Below are 23,486 nucleotides of genomic sequence, written 5' to 3'. Positions count from 1 at the left end.
TGATGAGAATCATTCTATTGCTAAAAATAGTAATCTACATGTGATACAAATGGGATCCTAGTCTATAATATATTGCTCGGGGAGTTTGAATGCTTATTGCTCTTAAAAAAAAGAGGCTTGTATTTGTTTCTCGTTCCTTCTCTTTCCCTCTACTTCATTAAAATGAACAACAGTAACTCCACCATCGCTGCTACTCCTAACATTACAGTAATCAACGATAGTACTCACTCCGACTCGGTTACGACCGTACGCGAGGCTCGTAATGCTGGCAGGTTTAGCGAAATCGGACAGTACAAGTGTACTGATTGCCGCAAGACACGTGAAGGCACGCATTTTCTCGGACGTACCAGGCCTTACTTGACTTGCATTGCGTGTCGTGAAAATGCGACTCCTCGTGAGCGCGTTGCACTCGACCGAATGGTGTTTCTGGACGATTTGCCGGATCACTATCCGATTTTTTCAGAATACGAGAACGACCATGAAGAAGTTGTATGTTGGAAGTAACCACTTACATAACTGCTTCCGTACATGTTTATTTATTTGTTTTATTGTAGGTTTACGAGTTTACCGGCTACATCTGTATCGATCCGGAATTGAAATTGAAGAACGAAAACGGCATCGAAAGAATTGAACAGTTGGATGGCTACCACTATATTGGAAAAAATGTTGGTGATCCTTCTCTCTCTCGCGACATCTCGTTCACGGCTTACTGCTCTCGATCCGAGACTTTTTTGAATCCTCTTCCTGCAGCAGAGCGCCAGCGTTTGACCAAGCGAATGCCCACATTTTGTTGTGGTGGCCGTATTAGAGGCACCGTCAAGAAAGCCCTCGGTTATGTGGAGCTGTCAATTACCCACTCAGAACACGAACGTGTCGGTACTGATCCGTCACCACGTAACCCTGTGCCTGCAACGTCCGAAGCCATATTCAAAGCAGAGCGCTTCTTACGAATTCCTCTGATCTGTACCAAGAAGTTGTTGTCCTTTTTCCTGGTTCGGATGTTACGCCAATGCAAGTCTACTATTGGTGGCATGAGACTTTAAAGAGCGAGTACCACCTCAACGACGATCAAATGATATCCTCAAAGCTCGTCGTCGAAAAATACCGCAATCAAGGATTTCGCGAGGTACGTATTATATTAGAATCCTAACATATGAACCTAGCCTTTGCTTTGTGAGCTGTTCTGCTCTATGAGCGACAAAAAAAGGTAATATTAGGTAGCATGTAGTATCTAGTATCTTATACAACGATGATAAATCCTAGGTGTTTTGGAAGAATACTTTTGAAGTCTGTGCATTTGGTTTCGTAACTCCGCTTTTCTCTTTGTTGGTTGGGTGCGAGTATGTGGAGGAGTACTGCATCGATTCGACTTACAAAACAAATCGTGCTGGCTCCGAGCTGTTTGGGATAATCGCCAATGTGAATGGTGTTGGGTATCCCATCGCGTACTTGGTCTACCATGGCTTCCGTGAGGCTGGACCTTTGACCAAGACCGAAACTCTTACAGAGTTTTTCGGTCAACTAAAGGAAGACGGATTTGATCCTTCGTTCATGTTCTCGGATAAAGATGCGGCACAGATGAATGCTATCGAGGGCGTATGGGGACAATCACGACTGCGCCTTTGCCTCTGGCATATGCAACGGTCAGTGGATAAAAAACTGGCCGAGGACAAAAGCAGAATCCTACCTGCATACAATGTCCATCGAGCACGAGAAGATTTTCCCTTCGTCGATATGCATTTTACACCATCTATCGGCGGTCGTACTGGGATCATTTGTCGAAAAGAGGATCGTCAGCATATTGTTTCGCTCATGACAAAACATCATCACCAACATCCTTTGATCCCAGATGGTAATGTCTTCGCGTTTGTCTCACATCTTTGACCGAGTTACTCTATATATATAATATGACTTAAGTTAATCGTAGCGATTTTTCTGTATAGGTACTGTACAACGCACAGCCGAACAAATCCATCAGCTTGCTACCTTAGAAGTCTACATGTTTTGCGTCACAAAGATATACATAGATGCCTGGATATATCTATACCGCAATTGGTATCAGCCGTCTACTTGGAGAAAATGGGCGCGCAGCAGTATTCCAGACCGTATCCCAGCATGAAAAACAACAATGTTGATTGAAGCGCATTGGAAGGTTTTGAAACGTAATCATTTGCACCAATTCAACCGAGCACGACTAGACCTGCTCGTATACGTGATTGTTGCGCGACATTTCCCTAATCTTCGTCACAAGTTCAACCGTGATACTGTTCGTTCTCGCTCTGCGACCCGTTGGCATCAGATGTTTACCCGTGCATGGAAAAAGCTGTATGGCCGAACAGAAAATTTAGCAACCGAGACTATCTACCAGCCATCGGTCAATAATTGGATCTGTGGCTGCAGCAGTTATCTATCAAGTCGGTACATGATTTGCAAGCATCTTGTCTTCCGTTCTGGTTTTGGGCAGATTGCCCCCAACACATTCTTTATTCAACGGCAAAGCACAATCCCCTTTGTTCGCATACGACCGGTAGGCTAACAATAAATTATCTCTATTCTGCCTATCAATTACAGCACCGATATTATTAACTTCTTTTATTAATATGCATCTTCTACTATCCTTTCATTACTATTTTGCTTATCCGCATACCAGCTCCATGAAAATGTTTTCAAAGATATGGCGCTGGACGAGTATCTTGCCGAACATCATCGTTCACGAGGTGCTGCCGCCATTGTCACTACTACAACACCGACTACTACACGTATACCACTACCAACGCCACTACTACTGCTAATGCTACTACAGCTACTGTTACCACTACCGCTCCGCCGCAAACGGACAGTGAAGAAGAAGACGAACCACTTATTTTGATTCGTCGATCTCGCGTACAAACACAACAACAATTTAATATCATTGATTTGACCGAGACAATCATCGATGATCAAGAGCATCAGCGCCTGCGTTGGGAGCGCCAAATGCAGCGTCTCCGCGCCCGTCAACGAGAGTTGATAGCGCAATTACAAGAAACAACGGAAAGTTTTGAATCTGCTTCGGCACACTATGAGCGTGTTGTGTCCGTCGAGCAGTATCAGGACTTCCAACAGTCACTGGATGACGATGCAGTCGATGCCTATCTCGAAGCCAACATCACTTTCCGAAGAAGACGCAACTTGCTAAGAACGTGGCGCGATTACAATCGCCATACACGCCATATATAAACACAAACAATTCACACTTACACATATACACCTCCCATAGACACATGCATATTTGCTTTAACTATTATTATCTTTCTCTAAACATATCTCTTTTTCTGATCTTTCATGACATCGAATGGTTATAGGTAGGTGATTTGGGTATCGTAACGATGTGACGTTTTTTTTACCGGGTATATATTTACCTGGTTCAGGTCTACGGGATTTTTCAGCGGCCCCAAGAGCTTATCGTTGTCCACGGATGTGGAAATAAACCTCACCAATTGCGGTGCAGAATACCACAGAGGGTTTAACCACCTTCATGGCCCAAAGTGGTGTACGTTCAAGCAGGAGAATCAGTAATTCGTTACTGATCTTGACGTACATTGGCCACTTTTATCAACTTTACCTTTATTTTTATACAGGACTAGTGTCTTAGCGGATGTGCCGAGTGAAGAGTGCTTAATGATAGCTGTTTGCGAACGACTATGCCCTCTTCATCTTTGTACATTTCGATTTTCTTTCTATTGAAGCCGAGAGAGCCCCAGTGCGTGGATCTTCCAATATTGACAGATCTCCTAATATTTTCTCTTTGGAAAGTATGCTTTTTTCAATTCGTAGGAACTTTGAAGGTGTAGGCTCAGCCAGGAAACGAGGCTCGTGGATAACAAAGGAGGGCAACGTCCCTTGGTGAACGAAGGATTTACGCAAGCCGGTCATCTACAAAAAACAGAATTGTCTTGTGTTTAATAAACTTTTGTTGACTTTGCCTTGTTTCATTCTTACTCTCTTGAGCAATGCAACTTGACGTGTCTGTACTTGGGCTGCTCGACTGACGATTGTAATAAACGCGACTTTTTTAAAATCTCCGTGGCCTGATGTTTTTAGTTGTTGTTGTTGCCATTACTGTTGCTGGTGATGTTTCTTCTAAAGCATTGAAGAAAAGCTTGCACTGTGCATCTGCTCTCGTGCCTCCAAAACTGATCGATCCTTTTGTTTCTTCGTTATGCAGCAACAAAACATGTCGCACAGACCACCACCTTCATTTACTAAAACGAAACCACCACTATGATTCATTTAGACGTTCGTCACGTACTCCTACCAGTGAAAAAGCTGATATATACTACTTTAGTGAACAGAATAAAAGGGTTCTCGTCGTAGATCACTCTGATAACTTCATAAAGGTAATCCATCACGTTCTTCTTGCTATTGTTGTTGTGGATCATGTTATTAAGCGCCAGTCGCAATAGTGTGCCAGGGATCCTTCTATTCTACGCCAAAGGAACTGTTCGACATGTCCATAGTGAGTGGAGATGAGACAGATTATGGTAAAAATTGTAGTGGCTCTTCTTGGTTTGGCTTTGCTAGAGCTGAATCCGTCAAGGAAGTTACTTATTTGGAGACATCTTTGAAGATATCGGATCGGGTCAGACTTACGTGAAGTGACTAAATATTGTATGTGACATTATCATCCGTACATTAAATGGAGCAAACGTTCAGTTTTTTACAAAAGCAGTAGTACAAAGCATTACTGGATCAACTACAACGGCAACAACTTGGACGGATGCAATGTGCCAGTAGTGACGACCTCCATACCATACTTGAATTAATGATTAAGTCGTGCAGAATTGCGCGGAGGTATCAACATCGCTATCGGAACGGTTTTTAGAAAAAGGAATCAGTATGTAGCAACCAGAGCCATCACTATCACCGCTTTGATGCTTTAGTTATAATAGTCCCTGAAGAAAAACAGAAGCGTTCTTGGCAGCCCACAGAGCATGTTTAATACTGTATATATTTAGTTGGGCTTACCGCACAATAGATACTTTTGGTGATATTCACACTAGCAGCAGGATCATGTAAGCTTATGATGGAGTTAGTTTCTGACGATAATACATTAGTTAGGTGTCCATTTTGCGTGTTATTCTAGTGTCCCCCTCTTACATTCTGCGTCGTGGCCTAATATTTGTTTTAAAATGTAACATTTATCAGGTAGCTGGCTGCCACCATTTATATAAGATGATAACTGCAGAGCCACCTCTGCATAAGCGATCATTTCAAAGCAAACGCACCAGTAAGTATCTGCCAGGTAAAAGGACTTGTTTCTAATCTGCATTCAAATGTTGTCAACACTGGGTATGTCCCTCCCTCACCATCCCCTCCACCTGACTCTGAAGGGAGTGAAGGTTGGGCGAAAATGACATATATACCATGAAACTGGGCTTGGCTTGTTCCCGCAAGGTTAAATGTCAGAAACGGCCCTTTCCTAAAAAGCTATTGCTCGGCCCGTTACACCGGCTTCCGGTTCCTCTCTCTCTCTCTCTCTCTTTTTTATACCTCTTCTTTGCTTTCCGAGATCTCTCTCTCTCTCTTTTCATTCTCTCTTGTAAAAAAAAACGCGTTGCATTTGGAACGTATAAATATCTAAAGTCAGTATAACATAATAAAAATGTAATTGTGGGGTGGAGGTGCATTGGTATTTACGTTCCTGAGCAACTTTGTGCTAAAGAACTATATATAGAATTTTTTTTCATATAAAAGGTTTTTGGATATATAGAGAGAGAATCTCGACGACGATATTATGACTATGGACGCACTATCAGCGCCTGTTCAACAGGCTGTGGAAGTCTATACAAAGGGAATCAAAGCCTGGATTAAAGATGACGCCGAAGATGGCGAGGCGTGGATTTCTGCAACTGTGCTGAGCAAAGAAGTAACTGATACCGGAGTCAAGATTGTGTTCCAGAACGATGAGGACGAGTCAAGAGTAAACTGCAACTTCTTTTTATCTTCTTGTCATGTATAGCCCTGATATTTTGTAGCGGCAGCAAGACTAAAAAAAGCCTATTTATGCTGGCTGCAATATATCTGATAGGATCATGTCTATGAGTCGTCGTTGAAGCTTTTGGAAAAAACTCAAGGCGCCGATTTGCCACCTTTGCGAAACCCGCCAAAGATGGAGAACACGGATGATCTGACCAATTTGAGTTATCTTAACGAACCTTCCGGTAAGAAAATAAATAATAGCAGCAGTAAACTGAAATGATCACGAGATTTACTGATTCATCGCGGTGGCAACAACAACAACAACAACGATGGTGATGCATTATATGCATGAATAATAGTGCTGAACACGATCCGCACTCGATATATGCAACACAACATTTATACATACTCGGGTATCGTCTTGATTGCCGCGAACCCGTTTGCGCGCGTTCAACTGTATGAACCCGATATCATCCAACAGTACTCTGGACGACGACGAGGCGAGTTGGAGCCTCACTTGTTCGCTATTGCCGAGGATGCTTATCGTCAGATGATCCGAGAACAGCAGAACCAAACTATTGTTGTTTCTGGTGAGAGGTACATCCCAAAAAAAAGGGCGGGGAAATAGGCGAGAAGGACTGATGCGTAGGTTTGCGTGCGTGTTATATTGCGTGGCGGAGGCGCTTATCTGTTCCACGTGTGTGATGATTTATATAGTGGTGCCGGTAAGACGGTGAGCGCCAAGTACATTATGCGATACTTTGCTACTGCGGATGATAAAGAAGCTGTTAGTAAGACGGTTAAGATGACTGCTGGAGGCATGACCGAGGTTGAAGAACAGATCTTGGGTAAAAAAAAAGTCGTTTTCTTTTTTTCTTTCACCGTGAACGACCTCCTAAAGAAAAGAGTGTATTAACCCCGTCCGAATTGTTATTTTCTGTGTGCATTAGCCACGAATCCTATTATGGAAGCATTTGGTAACGCCAAGACAACTCGAAATGACAACAGTTCGCGCTTCGGCAAATACATCGAGGTGAGTAAGCCGCATCAATAGACAATAAAGTCTCACTGCAAAGTTGATATTTCTACTGCAAGGACTAAACCCTTTTTAATGATTACGTTCATAAGATCCAATTCGACAAAAAATGCAATATCGTCGGTGCCAAAATCAGAACCTATTTATTGGAACGATCTCGTCTGATTTTCCAGCCAGAGACCGAACGAAACTACCATATCTTCTATCAGGTTCGTTAATAGTACTTTGAGTGGAAAGGATCATGAGGGCAGCAGTCGCGAAAGAGAGTGGCCGCCATTAGATGTAAACGCTATCAATGGGAAAGGAAGGTGGACAAGGGGAGGGAGGTTTCCCGACAGACAGGCTATGTTCATTGTGCGATTATACACGTACTAAAATAAAAAGAGATTCATTAGCTTTGTGCCGGCATTCCATTATCAGAACGTAAAGAATTCGATCTCAAGGACTGGACCAAATTCCACTACCTGAACCAAAGTGGCACAGGCATTGTTCCTGGCGTGAACGATGCTGAAGAATTTGAACTGACCAAGAACAGTCTTTCTATGGTGGGCATCTCATTACAAACTCAATGGCAAATCTTCCGGCTGCTGGCAGCACTGCTCCACATTGGTAACATTGAAATTGGCGGACGAGGCGATACAGCCGCGCTGAGCGATTCAGAACCAGCCCTGATGACTGCGACAAAACTACTCGGTATCAAGACGTCCGAGTTCCGCAAATGGCTCATCAAGAGACAAATCGTCACTCGATCCGACAAGATCGTAAAGAACCTAAGTCCTGCGCAAGCGACGGTCGTGCGTGATTCGGTCGCCAAATATGTCTATGCCAATTTGTTCGAGTGGCTCGTCAGTGTGGTCAATGAAAGCTTGTCGTGTCAGGAACCCGACTTGGTCAATACGTTTATCGGTGTCTTGGATATCTATGGTTTTGAGCATTTCAAAAAGAATTCGTTTGAGCAGTTTTGTATCAATTATGCAAACGAAAAGCTCCAGCAACAGGTACGGCGATCCACTTATCAAAGGAATTATGCCATATATGGTCTAGCGTGTGATGATAATTATTGACGGGCTAATGCGAACCCTTCTGGACAATTTAGTTTAATCAACACGTATTTAAATTGGAACAAGAGGTAATAAGAAACAGTGATTATATGACATAGCTTATATTGACTGATGCTTTATGAATCAATGTTTGGTTTATTAGGAATATGTGAAAGAACAAATCGACTGGCAGTTTATCGAATTTAGCGATAACCAGCGATGTATTGAAATGATTGAAGCACGAATGGGTATCCTGTCGCTTTTGGATGAGGTACGTAAAAGGACTCTGGTTGGCGGAGGCGATGACGACAGTACCTCCGAGGAAAGAGAGCAGCACTAAATGTGGAGAGGGACGATGGATGATGACATTGTTTTAGGAATCGCGATTACCGTCTGGAACGGATCAAGGTTTCTGTGACAAGCTATTTGCCAATTTCGCGGACCCCACCTACAAGGGCTACTTTAAAAAGCCACGCTTTTCCAACAGCGCCTTTACAGTGGTTCACTATGCACACGAAGTCCAGTATGAGGCCGAAGGGTTCATTGATAAGAACAAGGATACGGTGCCAGATGAGCATTTGACCTTGCTACAAAATGCGGAGTCAGGATTCTTGGTGGAGATGCTGCAGACCGCCACTGCTGCAGCTGCAGAAGCGGCCAAAGAATCTGCCCCGCCAGCTAAATCGGTAATGATAATGATAATCCACTGCTTTGTTGATGTTGTTTTACATTAGCATATGCACGCGCGCAGTGAAGGAGTTGGGAAAGCGAGGTAGAAACGCACCCAACGATTTTCTATCAAAACTAACGAACGAAAAAAATGGTATATTGTACACTTAGAATGGTCCAAAGCGAATGAATGCAGCAAAGAAACCGACACTTGGATCGATTTTCAAGGTAAGAAATGAAAGAGATATGCTATATTAACCATTAGAAGAAGACGTAACTGACATTTAGGTCTTTAGCTCTCACTTATCAGCTTGATGGATACCATTGGTCAAACAAATGTACATTATATCCGTTGTATCAAGCCAAACGAAGCCAAAGTACAATGGGTGTTTGAGCCAAATATGGTGCTTGCACAATTGCGCGCATGTGGTGTCTTGGAAACCATTCGCATCAGCTGTGCCGGTTATCCTTCGCGATGGGCCTTTGAAGACTTTGCTGATCGCTACTATGCATTGGTTAGTTCTGAATATTGGGATCCCAACAAGAGTCCAGATATCCAGAAGCTTTGTCACGTCATTTTGGAGCAGTCCATTAAGGATAGTGATAAGTATCAAATCGGTCTCACCAAGATCTTTTTCCGTGCTGGTCAGGTAACATACAACTTGAACTTTTGTCGGTTTGGGAGGAGATATCAAAGCTAGCTCTTAGCTAACTGAACGTTCTCCTCTATTATTTGATATATTATGTAGCTGGCTTACATGGAGAAACTTCGAGCGGATCGATGGAATGAATGTGTGGTCTTGCTTCAAAAGAATATGCGTCGTTTCATTACACGTATTCGCTATCTGCGAACAAAGGATTTGGCTCTGCGTCTGCAGCAGGTTGCGCGCAAGAAGATGGGTCAACGTCAACTAGAATTGCTGCGCCAAGAGCGTGCTGTCATTACCATTCAAAAATACGCTCGCGGTTTCCTCGCACGAAAGCAGTTGGAGCGACGACGCAATTTTGTCACGCATTTGCAAGCTGGTAAGTTTTTTTTTTCACACTCGGGGGATTTGAAGCATCGTTAACTGAATACTGACAACCCAAATCGCATCTAATTATAAACTCTTCTAGCCTGCCGTAGTTTGCTGGCTCGCAAATCGTTTGGCTCTTTCCGCGAAAATAATGCTGCAACTCAGATCCAGCGTCTGGTGCGAGGCTGGATGACCCGCAAGCGTTATCTTGCGCAACGCGACCATATTATTGCTGTACAGACCTGCGTGCGTCGTCGACAAGCTCGCAAGATGCTCGCCTCGTTGCGACAGGAAGCACGCTCTGCCACCCATCTCAAGGAAGTCTCGTACAAACTTGAAAACAAGGTAGTCGAGCTGACACAAAACCTGACCCAGCAAAAGGATGAAAAGAAGGCACTGCAAAAGCAAGCGACCCAACTCGAAAACGAAATACAGTCATGGAAGGACAAGCATGGCAAACTAGAAGCGAAAATGCAAAGGCTCGCGCATGGCTCATCCACAGCACAAGAAGAACTTGAAGCACTGCGTAGTGCACATACCACACTTCAACAAGAGCATGAAGAAACTGTGGCCAAGGTAGCCGAGCAGGACAAGGAAATTGCCCGTTTGAGTGCTGAAGTAACGCGTCTGCGTCAGCAACCTCCACTCAAGGTGTCGACACAGCCCACACCCAAGGACGAAGATGTGGCTGAACTCAAGAATCAGATTGCAGCACTCAAGGCACAACTTGCACAGAGCTTGAAGAATGGTGGACCACGCCGACAGGCTTCTTTGAATGCCTATGGACGCAACTTGTCTCCTTCGCGCATGTCGCCTACAACCCCCGGCGGTGGTAACAGCCGTCGTGGCATTTCGCCCGAAAGAGTCAGTCCTCGTGGTCGATCACCTACAGGCGCAAACATGGCACCCTTCCGTCGAAACAGCCTGACGGAATCCAAGCCGATTGTATATGCTGAACCAGACCAGATCCGCCCCATGTCCATTGATCATATTGAAAGCTTGCGCGACGTGAACGGTAACCCTGAAGAGGCTGTAAGTCTTTGTCCCTTATTCTGTTGCTCGAGGAAATGAGAGGGGAGAGATGCTAAAATCGATATGTGCCATGAATATACTAGATCCATGCCATCCTTCACGACGAACAGATTTTGGAGGACGAGATTTTGGAAGGACTAATTCGATCGCTCAAGATCATCCCGCCCAATACACAGAATCCACCGTCGCACAAAGAAGTTGTGTTCCCAGCCCACATTATCGGTTTGGGAGTGACCCAAATGTGGCGCTTCGGTTACCTTGCCGAGTCTGAACGGTTGATATTCACTGTCATGGATACCGTTCAGAAGCACTGCTTGGTAAGGCTTCTTTTCGAAACTTGTTTTTCCATTCTCAGCACGTACTGAACCGTGAATCTGCATACATTGTGTGTAGAGCTTTGGGGGTGAAGATACAATCATACCCTGTGCATTCTGGCTCTCCAACACACATGAACTATTGTCATTGGTGTGCTCAACCGAGCAAGAGCTTGAGCGTGAGATGCACTACAATTCGGTGAACGGACGACGTGCGGTGGGCTGGCACGATTTTGAAAAGCTTGTATCGACGGTCAAGTTTGAGCTGCAATGCTTAGAAGACAACCTGTATCATCACTGGTTGACTGAACTGAAGCAAAAGCTGAGCAAGATGGCTGTGCCTGCGATTATCGAAAGCCAGTCGTTGCCGGGCTTCATTGCGACAGACAACAACCGATTCTTCAACAAGATCCTGACGGGCGGATCGAACCAACCGGCGTTTTCGATGGACGACCTGCTCAACTTTCTGAACCGGGTGTACCGGGCAATGAAATGCTATGATGTCGAACCGTTTGTGATGGAGCAAGGGCTCACCGAACTGCTGAAACTGATTGGTGTCACTGCATTCAACGACCTCGTGATGCGCCGAAACTTTAACTCGTGGAAGCGCGCCATGCAAATCCAGTACAATATTACCCGGTTGGAAGAGTGGTGCAAGCTCCATGAAATGGGCGAGGCGACCCTGCAATTGGAGCACCTGATGCAAGCTGCCAAGCTCTTGCAGCTCAAGAAATCATCGTTGGAGGATATCAAGATCATTTACGATGTCTGTTGGCTCTTGACGCCTACTCAGGTTCAGAAGCTGATTCAGAACTACAATGTGGCTGACTATGAGGATCCGATCAGCAACGATATCCTGAGAGCCGTCGCATCACGGGTGAGCAGTAGTGACAGCAATGATATCTTGCTGCTGGACAATGTGTCGTTGGATGATAGTCCATACGAGGTGCCCGAGCCACAACTCGTGGTGGCCAACATGTACCTTCCCTCTTATGTAAGTGCTCTTTTTTTCCACTGGGGTTGGCTAAAAGTGGAAGCGTGGGTGATTGTGGTGAAGGGGGCAAATGATGATAAGGGGATGAAGTGGGGAGGGGGGGGAGAGAGGGGGAAAGTGCTGCTGCTGCCACTGGTGATGCTCCGTGAAATCAAGCGTGTAATAGTTGCTCACGTGTCTACGATGATGATGATGATGATGATGATAGCTTAAGCTGAAACTTCTACAACGGTTGATGGGCCTGATGCAACTTGCAAATCAAAACCGACAGTACCAGCGACAGGATTCCTTGTAAAACCTATTACTCCTTTATTCTTCGTTCCTTCCTATCTATTTCCTATATACAACGCATATACACTTACACCACTTACCCACACACACACACCTAAAGCCCCCCTCCCCTTCTAACGCTATTTCCCTCGTCTATAACATATTCTCGTTTTTCTATTGTACCAAATTATCTGATGTGATGCATGTTGTTCCTTATTTAAAAAAAACTACACTATACTATATTCTGTGAAAGAGATGCTTTTCACCATTTTCCAAAATACAAGACAATGGAGTTCTATAAGCTGTTTTCAATGTTATGTACAGAACAAAAAGAAAAGAAGAGGTATAGGGAAAGAGAGAGATTTATTATACGATTCCAGAAGGAGGTGGGTGACGACGTGCAAGCATTTCACTTGGTGAGGGCAATTTGATGGCTTGTGGGGAAGAAGTAGGAGAAGAGGAAAGTATCGGTTGCCGCTGCGTCGCCTGCGTCGCTAATAAATCCAAGTTACTCTCCCCACTGCTGCTACTGTTGCTTCCACTGCTGCTGGTGCTATCCAGGCTTCCACGATGCCGTAACTCTTGTAACGAGGACCACTTGCGGGGCTGTTGCTGTTGTTGGGGTTGCTGATATTGAGAATGAGAATGAAAATGAAAATGAGGGTGGCTGCGATTTTGGATATCTAGTGCAGTCTTTTGTGGAGCTGCTTCTGCTGCTGCTGCTGCTACTGATGCTGATGATGCTGATGTTGATGATGGCCATGGTGGCGGAAGTTTCAAATTGGATTGATGTGCCTTGAAGGGAACAGGTCGATGCAGTTCAGTGACGGATCGACAACTCCGTATCGTTCTTTGCTGCTGGTGGTGCTGTTGTGGCGGTTGAGGTTGTTGTTGTTGTAGTTGTTGATCATGAAGGGGCGGTGAGGTCCATCGTTTGATGGAACGTATTTCATGTCGTAAGGGTGAACCTAGACGAACAGGCTGTTGCTGTGGCGAGTTACCGCGCGACGAGCATGCGGTTCCTGCTGTTGTTGTGCTACTGTTGCTATTGCTACTGCTATTGCTACTGGTGGTAGAAGAGCTGCTGCTGGTGCTGATGGTTGAGGCAGCAGATGACTCCGTGACAATGTCCTGTCGTAAAGCTGTGTTATTGTTCGAACGTCGTTTCTTGATGATTTTGGTCGGTGTGCTCGTGCTAGTTGACGTGGGAGAACAAGTACTGGCTGGGTCCATAGCGAGTCGTCGTTGTCTCGATGCAATGATCGCCTGCTGCTGTCTTCGTGTTTTAAATGTAGCCAGCAGTGAGGGTGGCAATTGTTTGTGGTAATCACCAAACCAAGAGGCGAAACGAGTCCACATGTCATTTTCTGTTCGTTGTTTACCGTTGTGTGCCGCCACGCCTTGCCATAATGGATGATGCGACAGTTTTTGCATAAATGAAGAGAGCCTACGTTTGAGCGAAAGGACGGTGAGTTGGCGGGAGAGAAAAGGGAAAGAGAGATCGTATTCTTCTCTTTTCTTTCTTGCTGTTTGTTTTGTTTATCAAAGGGACTGAGTGGAAAAGGGGTAGGAGTTGGGATATACAAAGAAAACGAGATGCAATTGCTTACCGTTCTTCCTCTCGATGCAAGTCTCGACTATTCGAGTTGTTGTTGTCGTTGGCAAAACAGGTAGAGGATGACGATGGCGAGAAGGACGATTGCTTGCGCTGTTGTTGTTGTTGTTGTTGTTGTTTCTTTGCGGCGAACCAGGTGTGGAAGTCGGTCACGTGGTGAACGGCAATGGGATGATGGATCAAACGCGCAGGCACAGCAGCCACAACCCCCAGACTCGTCAGCAAGGGAGCAGCGACCACGCCGGCCATGATCTCGGCCCATTTGAGCTGGCACAGTTCCGCCAAGGCAAGCAGATTCCGATAGCGGGCAATATGAACGACGCTGTCGTTGTGGATGAAAGAGCGTCTGCCGCATGCTGATACAAGGAAATGCGATGGTTGCACAGGATGTTGGAGTTGTGACAAGATGCCATCCTCATTGTTGCTGTTGTGTTCGTAAGTGGTGTTGTTACTGGCAGTCATGGATGTGCCGTCATGGCTGCTGTTGTTGTTGCTGTTGCTGCTGTGATCGTCTAATAAGAGCGCGTCGAGTTCCTCAATGCAAAAATAGGATAATTCACGGTGGTGGTGGTGGTGAGGATGATGGTCCTGTTGCTGGTATAGACAGAGAGGCGACGCATTGTATTCGCCTAGTAGGACGGCTTGTAGTTTCATTGTCGTCCTCTCGCTCTCTTCGTTTCTATCTGAAGAGAGAGGGGGGGGAGAAGAAGGTAATAACCAAAGGTTGAAAGGTAAGCAAAGAATAAAGAGAGAGAGAGAGAGAGAGAGAGAGAGAGAGAGAGAAAGAGAGAAGGAAAAGGGGGGAAGAGAGGAGAGAGGAGAAAGAAAAGAAGAGGAAAAAAGAGAAGCAGAGCGTGTATCAGTTGTGTTTGTAAAAAGAAAAAAAAAAAAGAGACATCATGCTTTGCATGCGTCTACATGAAAATTTTGGCATTCCATTCTATCGTGAGTCCCCCGTCCACACGCAGCGGCAGCAGCAGCAGCAGCACACGCTACCAGGCACCACTACTACCAAGTAGAACCACGCCAACTGTGTGCCTATGTGCTATTCATTCAGGCACACACGCACCCCCAAATGCCTCCTTTTTACATATATATGTATTTATGTGATCGTAGGCTGTTTGGCCTGTCTCCCCCACCCCACCTCCTGATATCGCGGGAGTGCGGTGGGTGGTGGTGAGTCGAGGGCGGCCACGCAAAAACAGAGGCAAAGTAAAGATTGCAAAATGAGGGGTGTGTGATGAGTGAATAGGTCCGTTCCAAAGGGAAAAAAGAAAGTGTTTCTTCCATCTATGAATGAAGCAGCCGATGACTGTGACTCCCTGCTATACCACAATACTCTTTCTGCCACTCTCTGCTACTCCCAACCTAGCAGCCAAAGTCTGACGAACTGGGCATGTCTGTCCTTCGCACATCTTTGTATGTGTGTGCGTGCTCATGCCCCTTGATCGTTTCATATTTGTACTTTCTTGTTACAAATTACATGTGGTGTAATAATACACATACAACAATATATCAAATGCGATTGAGATGACCGTCAGCACTGGCGCCGAGTGACAAACTGTTTCATACCCGATGGATGAGCACGGCCAAGTGTGCTACAACTGTTTTGGCGAAACACTTCTTTTGTGTACTACCGCGAAGCACCCATTTCATTGGAGCCATGTAAAGAGTGCCTATTGTGCTATTATATCCCCAACATGATGAAACAGCCCTTTTTCCTATACGTCCATGTCAGTCACAGGCGAGTCAACCCCTCTTCCTCCCTCTCTCTCTCTCTCTCCCTTTACCAAAAAAACCCCCTTTCTCCCCCTCTATCCAACCCCCAGATAATACACGCCCACTAAAAGAAAAGACCGCTTTCTCGCTCTCTCCACCCCCCAGACATACTCCCTCCCTGCCCTCGCTCCCCCCTTCTGTGTGGCGTCCGGTTCGGAACTTCACATAACACTATATACTCCAGTAGTCTGACAGCTCCTTCACTATAACTTTACTCGACCACTCCAAAAACAAACAATGTCATCGGACGAAGATGAGCTGGATCTCAATGAAGCATCCACACCTCAACTAAACACTCAGCCTGAAGACGATGGCATGGACACTGAAGGTATGTATTTGTTCCGATTGACAAACTAATATGCGCCTGCGCACTACGCGTCTCATGGGTGTTTGAGATCCCATATTCTGCTGTTAAGGGGGTGGTGCTTTGTCAATCTAACTTTGTTATAAATAATAATGATACAGATGCCACATCGGTAAGGAATTCTCCTGCACCTGCACCACGGTCGTCCGAACCACCACAACGTCTGATTGATTACACACTGAATCGTAACTTTGCTACCTGTAAAACATACGATTGCGTACCTTTGGTAAGTAACCTGTGCTTTTAGGAGTATTTGAGTTTGGAATAAAGAGGGAGCACACGTTGTTTCTGACGTATCTTTTCATGCAAACCATGATCATTAGGTGGCGGCTATTCATCCAGCTCCTATCTATAGTGTTGCAGCTACACGATGTTTTCGATGGGTGTTTACAGGATCCGATGACGGTTATGTGCGCAAATGGGACTTTTTTTCTTCGATGAATGGCAAAACGGCCCTGACACAGGCACAGAGGCATCAGCACGTGGACTCAGTGACGATGGTAAGCATCTCTGTTTATCAACCAAGGTGAATCCGAAACATGGGCCGTTTTCAAGCTGCCAATAACTAAAGATTAGGAGAACCTTTTGAATTTTTAGGCAGGTGTACTAAGTTCATGGTTTGAGAATGAAGAGCAACCTGTTGTTGTCAAGTCAGAACCAACTGTGACAAACGAACAAGCATCATCATCTACCACCACTACTACTACTACTACTACTACACCAGCAGCAGCAACAGACAACAGCAATCCTATTATTGCAAACAGTAGTGTTAATAGCACGATCGTAGCATCCACAGCAGCACCATCATCATCATCAACCACAACAAACCTAAACCATCCACAGCAACCGCCCAAATTATCACCCGTGTATAGTATGGATGTTCATTCCGAAGGATTATGGGCGCTTCTGGGTACGGAAAGCGGCAATATCAATTTGGTCACGGTGCGTCACGATGAAGGCAAATGTCATCACGTCTTGCGATCCCACACAGCCCCAGTATCGGTGTTACGGGTGACACCCGGGGAGACGGGCGTGATCAGTGGGTCTTGGGACAAGTCTGTGCTTGTAAGTTGCTCTCTCTCTCTCTCTAAAATAGAACAGCCAAACAGCAGTAACATAACTCGAACGACACACCATGTTACTCAACCACACATCACATCACATATCAGGAATGGGATCTCAACACGGGATCCGTTGTAAGAACGTATGCGGGTCATAGTTCCCAGATATCATCGGCCTCGTTCCAGCCCGTGTTTGACCCATCCAAGGATGAGGATCAGGAATGGGATCAAAAGAATCCGAATATTTTCATGACAACTAGTTTTGATGGTCAGTGCTTCATTTGGGATCGGCGGGAGCCCGAAAAGGATGCAACCAAGTTGGGATTATCGGACCGAACTCCGCCTTGGTGCTTGTCGGTAAAGATTTTTTGAATTTTAAAGGATAGCATCTCAAAACAGCTCTTGATCGTTTTTCTTTTTTTCTTTTTTTTTTTTGCTCACCAATATGTAGGCTTGTTGGAGTGCTGATGGTTCAAAGATATACATGGGACGACGTAATGGACAGGGTGAGTGAAATAGTGTATGTAGCGGAAGAGACAAGCCAGTATACATATATTTAACCTAATTTTCTTGCTAGTCGATGAATGGGATTTTGCATCTCAGAAACTGATTCGATCGTTCCGAATGCCTGCTAATTCAGGTCCAGTCTCCTATGTGGCCAGTATGCCAAATAACAAACATATCATTTGGTATGGAAAAAAAAAAGGAGGGAGTGGGATCGTGAAGAAAACGGATGAGTGTGCCAGCTGGAGGGATTTCTCCCCACCTTGTATACAGGAAAATGAGAAGGTTGGGGGGTGGGGTGGGGTTGGGTGGGGCGTTAGAGGAAAGAAACAAAAAAAGGGAGAAAAGAAAAAGGAATCCAAGAGCCAAGTCTAAAACAAAATCTACTCTAGTGCATCCAATGATAATGTACGTCTTTGGAATACCGAGATTGAGTCGATTTTTACACTATATCCTGAGGCTGACAAGACGCCAAAACCATCCTCGTACGTGATTCCATTTACGATCTTACCCGGGCATCATGGAGGCACGATTTCTCATATAGGTAAACTTACAACAATGCAAATACGTACCATCTGTGAAGGGGAAGAGGGGTGAAACTCAAAGACACAACAACATGACTAGACATCGATCCGACTTGCCGCTACATGATTACTACGTCAGGCAACCGAGGGTGGGATGGCATATCAACCAATGCTTGTCTTTTCTACGACATCACGCCCATTGTCTAGCGCGTCTCTAGCGTTTAAAATGTCTTGTTCACCAAGTTGCACAATGCATCAAACGGATGACAAAGCAAAAGAAACAGTAGTAACTAATGTAGTGCGCTTATGTATATACGTGACAAAATTTATGAAAGACAAAACATTGCTCACCGAGTATGCGGCCTGTAAATCTCCATGATAAAGTAGAGAGCTTGTCTATTCTCTTGAAAAGAAGAATGAAATAGAATTGAAACTACATGTATATATTTCCTTTGCATCAAATTTGACATACTTTGACGAGTCCGCAAGACTATATAATGATCATGCACCAGCCATAAAACTATGCTAATACTGTATGTATCTCGTAAATAACCGGGGTATGTATTAAGCTGGTTATATATGTATTACTGACAGTCAGGAATGAAAAAGAGGTGAATGTACCTCTAAAATACACGCTCGTTTAAGTATACGTTTTGTATGCTGATTAACTTTTCTCTATATAGTTTCTGCCCCTTTAAAAATCATTCAAGACAACATGCAATATAAAGAGTTAGTATGGGTATGTTTTATTACAGATGAGAGTAGCAAGTAGCGATGATAACATTTTAAAACTCGGTGAAAATAAGTCTTTATTTAATAACAGTTTCTTAAAATATCATACTCTCCAAAGACGTCTTTTTATTCAAATATAGAGCTCTGTTCGTTAAGACAGTCAGAGATCAGGGTAAATATACAACAGCTACGCCACTAGCTAGCTTTAATATAATGTTTTCTATCTTGCTCAATGACAGGGTAAAATACTCTATTCTTTGCATAATCTTTGAAACATATCCCCAAAAGTATCGCAAGTTTGGAAGTGCGATCTGTCAACTTGAGCGTAACTTGCATATAACCGTTCGCTAGATCGTGTACGTTTGCCAATAACAACAATCTTCTCTTGGTGTATTGGAGCGCATATTGACAGCAATCAAAGTTGGCGGCGAGTATCATGAAACACATCTTCATCATTGTTCGCGTCGTCAGATGATTAGAAGCAAAATAGCTTTATAGGCTGCTGGGCTTGGCCATATATGGGCTCAAACCACCAGTGTCCAACGGTGTTACTGTACTCTTCTTTATTGAACGAGGCACGGCATTATAAGTCTAGCTGACACGTCACTATGCTTTAATGAGAATAGATTGGTTTTGAGCGACGCATCGGTTGTCATAAAGCTGCATTCAACGTGCATAGTAAACGTACAACGATATTGTATTGTCGAAGAGTAGTTCTCCAGAAATTACATGTTATTCAGGCAGTAAGGAGCTCCTGTCCAAGATGGTAAGTCGTATTCGATAGATTAAATAGGGGCAATCCTCCGTTAGGTTTTTTTTTTCCACGCGACAGGTGACCACGAAAACACAGTATAACAGAAAGGTCCTTTCTTGCTATCAGACCATATCAAATCCAAATTAGCTGGTCATAGCTGATCGTCATCATATATCGTGGAAAGTGTTGACAAGGGCAAAGATACGGTCGTGTTCCTTTGTGCGAAAACGTACGTGTGCATGACGGAGAATGATGACAACGTTCAACTGCGTCCTATCGAGATCAAGACTATGTACTATACTGGAGCTCCACATGTGTACATTGCGACAGACAAACAGAAATATAGAAGCCTCTTCTACATAGAGTCCACATACGCTTCATCCAGCTTGGACCGGTGCAGCGAAAATTTACCTTATTCTAGAAGCGTCTCGACGTTGATAGGCTGTCTTTATCGCTTATTTGAATTCGGGTACTAACACAATCGTACAATACGCACTGCTACAAAATTTGATTCACTTGTTGTTTTATGTATTATTATATGGCAACGTCCCATCCATACGCCCTAAGCCGAAAATTACGCATCTGATTTGTGAGACATATGTATATTTTCACATTGCTTTGCTTTGAAGTGATCAATAGAGGCACCCAAGTGCTTTGCTATTCAAAGTAAGCTCTCTTGAGACTTTCGCTTGAAATAAGGAACAGGACAAGATCTCAACTGCAGAAAAGTATAGAAGTAACAATTGATGTGAACCACAGAGTGTCGAGTGGCACGGATCAAAAAAGAATTAAGATGAAAGAACCTTTTTTTATTTTGTACTATTACTGCTTATATTGAAGTCATTGATTGAATCTAGCAATGATCTGTGTCCGTACAGATTCAATACATGCCGCTTACAATAGCAGTCATAGTGGTGCAAGCATGTTACTCAATGGCAACATAGTATACATCATTACCTAACTTCAACGTATCTAGAATAGGATTTCAATAACACATATATCCATTGTAGAAATAAGGTTAGCGACTTTGTATGATAGTTCCCACAGATTCCCAGCCTCGTTCCAGCGCATGCGTAAAGCCTTAGAGAAGATGAAAAAAAAAAATTAGGAGTAGAATTAAAGAACCCAGAGTGTTTCCATGACAACAACGCTAGACTATAAGTGCTTTGTGGAAAGCGAGAAGCTCGGCTTATCGGACCGAACTCCGCATTGAAAAAAAAATATTGTGTGCAACTGTCCAGCAGGTTTTCTTTCTCTTCTCTCAAACAAAGGTAGCAATTTTGATGAGTGAAAGGCAAAAATGATCAAGGCAACGCACAGGGTAAAATGACGAACTTTGGAAGCTATTATCTAGATAGAAGCAAGGTATCTCAGATATTGATGCGGATGTCTGCTAATTTCAAGTTTGGTTTCCTATGAGGTCATCATCTTATGTCGAGTTATTTGATAGGAGCATCTTTGAAAGCATGCATAGGGGATGATTTTTTCGGGGGAGCAAGAGTTAGAGAATCCAGGAAGGAGAGCCAAGCAGGGCCAAGTCTAAAACCAAATCTACTGCATACAACAATGATGTACACGACGTCTACTAGATCTCGAAATCGAGTCGATCTTCACTCAATATCCGGATGAATCAACGACGTTGCTTCATTATTGATGCCAGCCTATCACCCTTTCGTATACAGTGAAAAGAAAACCTTGACCTTAACACAGCGTATCATGAGGGGTATGTACTGGAAACGTTTATTCAGGAAGAACCAAATCCGCTTGCTTGTTCATAAAAGCTTGTTTATTTTGCAAAGAAGCCGATTGTCTAGCGTCGAACTGTTTACAAATTGCGCAATACACTTTACTGTAGATGCTGCTGATGATGGGGGCGGGGGGGGGGGTTTGTATGTACCGGGATAGAAGGGAGAGAGAGAGAGAGAGAGAGAGAGAACAACAAAACAAACAATCCATGTTGCTCTTTAGGGCAACACATGATTCAGGTCGCATGATGAAGCAAAACGAAGGTAGTTGTTAATGCGCATATGCGTACTGTAAGACTAGTTTTAAAAATACAACAGCAAAAGCGTCGCATTGTAAAATCACCTGGCCCACCGGGTTTACCAGACCGGCCTTGCAAATCCCAAGAGAAAAAAATAAGTTGCCTGGTCTCCTTTTCCAAAGAGCATCCTTTTCTTCCTTTCTTTTTTCTTTCTTCTTCTTTTGCTGCTGTCCCCTTGGCTTTTCTACTTGTCCGTTCTCTCGCTCGGATTAACCCTACAGAAACACAATGCAAAGAAACAACAGCAACAGCCCTAGTGGTAGCACTAACAGTAGTAACAACAGCAATAATAACTTTGTCCACTTTGAGACGACGCCTCGCGAATACTATGACCACTGTACCACAGCAACGCCCAGCTACGATCTATACCCCAGCCTCTCTCGTCGTCTTGTGAATGGCTACGTGCAACGACCCGTACCGCGCAAATGCAGTCAACGATGCGACCGGCAGATCAATTTTGCGACCATGAACATGATACAGCGAGAACAGGCCAGCAGCACAAGCAGTACCTGGTACCACCCGCATCCTATGCTCGACCTGTTTGCACGACTCCCTGCCGAACAAGAGGAGGAACAGCACGAGCACATCCAGGACGACGAGATACCAACGTGGGACCTGTACCCTCTTGTTCTTCGAAATGTAAGTATGACGTCGTACGTACGATTGTGTTGCGTGTGTTATCAGAGAGACTGATTATATATCATTGTCCAATTCAGGTCGAGAACTTTGGTACAGAACAAATGCGACAACGACTTCATCAAGCCATGGCGACCATGGTCTAGCAACTACTGAAAAAAAGCGTACTTATTCCCCGAGTCTCGAAGGCTCGCTATATACCTTCATCCCTTTCGCCCCCCGGACCTTTCTCCTCTTCTCCTTCTTGTCGTCTAGCATTGCGCGCGCGCGCGAGAGAGAGAGAGAGAGAGAGAGAGAGAGAGTCAGAGTAGCATACATTTCTCCAACAAGCATGTGCAATACAAGAAAAAAGAAACCACAAAGTTAACAACAACACTCACACCGCATATCTGACATCAAACATTAGTCTTCTCTTTACTCATTGTATGATAATTACAAATAAAGAGGGAATAGAGGAAGATGGGGATAAATAAAAGAAAAAGTGTGTGCGTGTGTGGGTAAGTGGGGATCGGCTGGTTATCTACAGAAATAAGGGAGAAGTATTTATATGCACTCAATATACAACGAAAAAAAAAAAAAAAAAAGAAGACTGGACGTGTTGTTCATTATCTGGTGATACCCAGAGTGTAAGTCTCTGATGTTTTATACTGACTAGCAGCCAGCGACGTCGACTTGTTCTGGCCAGTGCTTATGGACTGACTTCGTTTCAAGAGGTCGCTTAGAGACCACCGCGATTTGTTGTTGTTGTTGTTGTTATTGTCGACGTGGAGGTTGCTGTCACTACTGCCATGATCGAGATAAACACCGTCGCGGTAAACACTGTCGTAGTATGTACGGTCGTGTGAGGCGAATTGGGATTGTGACAGTCGACGCTTTGTATATTTGTTGACTTTGCGCATTTCGTATTGTGCCCGAAGCTTTTCAATGAAGCCCATTGTGGTTCTGCTTTATAAAGTGGTGTATTTTTCTAAAGGTGGCGCAAAGGTTTCGAAGAAAATGAAAAAAGAATGGAATGCAAGAGAAAGAAGTAAGACGACGACCACCACCACCACCACCACAGAAAAAGAGACGTGTCTTAATATTATCTAGTGCGGTCGTGCGTAAGAGTGTGGTCAGCCGCTTTTACTTTAGTTTTTTCCGACTC

General features: G+C 44.3%; 5 protein-coding genes across 5 annotated transcripts; 3 read left to right on the top strand and 2 right to left on the bottom strand.

Moving 5' to 3' along the window:
• Positions 1 to 5,501: 5,501 nt before the first annotated feature.
• BDB00DRAFT_947653 (P-loop containing nucleoside triphosphate hydrolase protein) lies at positions 5,502 to 12,354 on the top strand (the record flags this gene model as incomplete). The annotated part of the gene is made up of 16 exons (XM_053129537.1): positions 5,502 to 5,621; positions 5,714 to 5,959; positions 6,068 to 6,200; positions 6,318 to 6,555; positions 6,676 to 6,806; positions 6,909 to 6,991; positions 7,087 to 7,203; positions 7,390 to 7,992; positions 8,198 to 8,305; positions 8,412 to 8,720; positions 9,000 to 9,353; positions 9,453 to 9,729; positions 9,820 to 10,751; positions 10,907 to 11,068; positions 11,145 to 12,059; positions 12,268 to 12,354. The coding sequence occupies exons 2-16, from the start codon at positions 5,774 to 5,776 to the stop codon at positions 12,352 to 12,354; spliced, it is 4,635 nt and encodes a 1,544-aa protein (XP_052974677.1). The 5' UTR covers positions 5,502 to 5,621; positions 5,714 to 5,773.
• A 341-nt stretch (positions 12,355 to 12,695) lies between these two features.
• Positions 12,696 to 14,598, bottom strand: BDB00DRAFT_877473 (uncharacterized protein; the record flags this gene model as incomplete). The annotated part of the gene is made up of 2 exons (XM_053127619.1): positions 12,696 to 13,776; positions 13,940 to 14,598. 2 exons carry the CDS (start codon positions 14,596 to 14,598, stop codon positions 12,696 to 12,698), a joined length of 1,740 nt encoding a protein of 579 aa, XP_052974676.1.
• A 1,094-nt stretch (positions 14,599 to 15,692) lies between these two features.
• Positions 15,693 to 18,644, top strand: BDB00DRAFT_848310 (WD40-repeat-containing domain protein). Its single transcript, XM_053125310.1, has 9 exons — positions 15,693 to 16,051; positions 16,189 to 16,313; positions 16,411 to 16,587; positions 16,685 to 17,152; positions 17,257 to 17,505; positions 17,600 to 17,654; positions 17,726 to 17,837; positions 18,045 to 18,196; positions 18,277 to 18,644. The coding sequence occupies exons 1-9, from the start codon at positions 15,961 to 15,963 to the stop codon at positions 18,381 to 18,383; spliced, it is 1,536 nt and encodes a 511-aa protein (XP_052974675.1). The 5' UTR covers positions 15,693 to 15,960; the 3' UTR covers positions 18,384 to 18,644.
• A 2,987-nt stretch (positions 18,645 to 21,631) lies between these two features.
• On the top strand, positions 21,632 to 22,637 carry BDB00DRAFT_848306 (uncharacterized protein). Its single transcript, XM_053125309.1, has 2 exons — positions 21,632 to 22,345; positions 22,423 to 22,637. Exons 1-2 carry the CDS (start codon positions 21,935 to 21,937, stop codon positions 22,486 to 22,488), a joined length of 477 nt encoding a protein of 158 aa, XP_052974674.1. The 5' UTR covers positions 21,632 to 21,934; the 3' UTR covers positions 22,489 to 22,637.
• On the bottom strand, positions 22,626 to 23,454 carry BDB00DRAFT_848304 (uncharacterized protein). Its single transcript, XM_053125308.1, has one exon. It carries the CDS (start codon positions 23,275 to 23,277, stop codon positions 22,948 to 22,950), a length of 330 nt encoding a protein of 109 aa, XP_052974673.1. The 5' UTR covers positions 23,278 to 23,454; the 3' UTR covers positions 22,626 to 22,947.
• Positions 23,455 to 23,486: the final 32 nt, after the last annotated feature.

Source organism: Zychaea mexicana (genome assembly GCF_025766255.1).
Source record: "Zychaea mexicana strain RSA 1403 chromosome Unknown BDB00scaffold_109, whole genome shotgun sequence".
Lineage (NCBI taxonomy): Eukaryota > Fungi > Mucoromycota > Mucoromycetes > Mucorales > Lichtheimiaceae > Zychaea > Zychaea mexicana.
Note: the sequence above shows the minus strand (reverse complement) of the source record. Positions and strands in the feature narration are given on the sequence as shown.